General features: G+C 35.7%; 1 protein-coding gene across 1 annotated transcript; it reads right to left on the bottom strand.

The window, feature by feature from the left end:
* Window positions 1-238: 238 nt before the first annotated feature.
* Window positions 239-1,227, bottom strand: LOC136212951 (transcription factor MYB114-like). Its single transcript, XM_066002799.1, has 3 exons — window positions 977-1,227; window positions 768-897; window positions 239-658 (listed from the first exon to the last, which is right to left on the bottom strand). The coding sequence occupies exons 1-3, from the start codon at window positions 1,122-1,124 to the stop codon at window positions 340-342; spliced, it is 597 nt and encodes a 198-aa protein (XP_065858871.1). The 5' UTR covers window positions 1,125-1,227; the 3' UTR covers window positions 239-339.
* Between the last annotated feature and the right edge of the window lie 1,140 nt (window positions 1,228-2,367).

Here is a 2,367-nt window from a genome sequence, read left to right as displayed (position 1 = left end):
GAATTGGATTTCACATTGTAAATTAAAAGAAAAAGTGACTGTGTTATTATATTAGTAAAATAGATACATATGCACGACATTCTAAAGCTACAAAAATTAGTAGGTTGATTTTGGGCAAAACCATACAATGTTTACATGGTATTGTAGATAATTGACCAATATATTAGTATAAATGATAAAATAAAAAGCAACTTAATTTTTTATTAAATTAATTAAACTGATACAAAATGTAGTTTAATCAAGTACATATACATATTATATAAAAATAATAGTTGCTTTTTATGAAAATTATTAAGAGAATGAACAAAATGCTGCTACAGTTATTATTGAAGTGGATCCTCACCTCTTGTCGGTGAGGGTAAGGCATGGATTTTCATCAAGTTCAAGAAATTCATTAACCCAACCCAAGTCGTAAGATCCCTGGGTCGAAAAGTCGAAGAACTCATTTACATCGAAGCTAATCTCCGGGAACCCATCGTTCCCCACCTCCTCCGTCCCCTCACCGCTTTCACTGCACTTTTCAGGGACAATCTCCGGTGGCGTTGAAGACTCCGGAGTTTTCTCATTTTTATTTAATTTCTTGCTCAAATGGGAATTCCAGTAGTTCTTTATTTCATTGTCTGTTCGTCCTGGAAGTCTCCCGGCAATTAAAGACCATCTGCGCAATCACATTTTATAAAATATGCTTAATTAATTATACTTCAACAAACAAACGGCTTTTTCATACATTCACATGTATTATCATGCATGTATATATAATAACGGACCTGTTACCGAGTAGTTTGTGAAGTCTAAGAATCAAGTCTTCTTCATCATCGGAAATGTTGCCTCTCTTGATGTTGGGTCTCAAGTAGTTCAACCATCTCAATCTGCAACTCTTTCCGCATCTGTTTAAGCCTGAATTAAAATACATTTCAAACTTTAATATATCCAGTGAAACAACAGCGAACACTAAACAGCAAACAGAGAGACTGACCTGCTTTCATAGCAACAGTTTTCCATCTCTTGGCACCATGAATTTCAATATGTTGAGCAAGTTTTTGATCTTCTTCAGAAGTCCAGGCTCCTTTGTTCATAATCTTCTTAGTTGAAGAAGAAGAAGATGTACTGTTTCTAGGTGCCATGAGTGAGTTCAGTGAGTTGGTTAATTAGTGAGTTAATTAAGGTTAAGTTAATTGTAATGAGAGAAGTTAACAGAAAGAAGAGGTTTGAGGTTTGAGGAAGAAGAAGATCTGGAGTATATATACATATAGAGAGAGACACGTTTTAAAAGGGGTAAAAAAAGAAAAAAAGAAAGGGGGGAGATTGAATAAATGTATATCTACCCTTCCTAAAAGGAAACCATAGAAAGAATGGAGGACCCAACTACCAGTTTTGGAAACCAGTCATGGCTTAGTGTGAGAAAGGGAAGTAGAGAGTGCTGGGAGTAATTTAATTAATTAATTAATAAGAATATGAATATGATGACCCACTAAATCATTAATTAATTTTGTCTAAGGAAATAAAGTTCTATTTTGCTATTAATGAGCTTCTCTTCAGTACAAGTATATGTCAAGCTCTCTTATTATGGATTTTACATTTTCAGAAATATTTATAATATTATAATCAAATGAGTTTAAGTTTTAGGTTAAATTGATTTTTCAATTTTTTTTGATTCGATAGAAATTGGGATGAGACAGATCTTGAGCGGGGAGAGCACCTATGGTCCAAAAACTGTCAAACCCGTCATATATTAAAAAAAGAAAAGGCGAGTGTTTGAACAAGAGAAGAGGAAGGAGAACAAACAATAAGAAGAGGAAGGAGAAAAGTTTAGGAAAAGTCAAGAAAAACGCAAATGAAAAATATTACAGATGTCATCATTGATAAACCTGTGACAAAAAGCAGAAACTGAAGGCCACCAATTGATTACTGAGGAAGAGACTCCAAACTTTGCCAAAGCAGAAACTGAAGGCCACCAATTGATTACTGAGGAAGAGACTCCAAACTTTGCCAAAGCAGCAACGTGATTTCCTTCCCTAACGATGTGTGTAAAAATAATGTTCATCCTAGAGCAAATGCTTAGACAGTGCAACCACTCTTGTCGAATGCTCCAAGGAACATCCATGGAACGAAGTCGAAGCAAATTAACTACGTACATGGAGTCTGATTCAACCCAAAGTTGATGCCAATTTTTCACCCAAACAAGTTTAATTGCGAAAATAGCGGCTCTCAATTCAGCCATATAAGCAAAAGAAGGAGGGGTAGAAAAAGTAAAACAACCTTTGGGAAAGCCGCGATAGTTACGAAAGATACCGCCCGCTCCCGTCTCGCTAGGAGTACCAAAAGCAGAGCTGTCCACATTGACTTTAACCCAGCCCGGAGGAGGTT

The sequence above is a fragment of the Euphorbia lathyris genome, chromosome 1 (genome assembly GCF_963576675.1).
Source record: "Euphorbia lathyris chromosome 1, ddEupLath1.1, whole genome shotgun sequence".
NCBI lineage: Eukaryota > Viridiplantae > Streptophyta > Magnoliopsida > Malpighiales > Euphorbiaceae > Euphorbia > Euphorbia lathyris.
Note: the sequence above shows the minus strand (reverse complement) of the source record. Positions and strands in the feature narration are given on the sequence as shown.

What these genes read in the sequence shown, in the direction of transcription:
- LOC136212951 (XM_066002799.1), bottom strand. Translation starts at nt 1,124, where the DNA reads ATGGCACCTAGAAACAGTACATCTTCTTCTTCTTCAACTAAGAAGATT. An exon ending in AACTGTTGCTATGAAAGCAG is followed by an intron (nt 898 to 976) that starts GTCAGTCTCTCT and finishes ATTTTAATTCAG; the next exon opens with GCTTAAACAGATGCGGAAAG. An exon ending in CACAAACTACTCGGTAACAG is followed by an intron (nt 659 to 767) that starts GTCCGTTATTAT and finishes GTGATTGCGCAG; the next exon opens with ATGGTCTTTAATTGCCGGGA.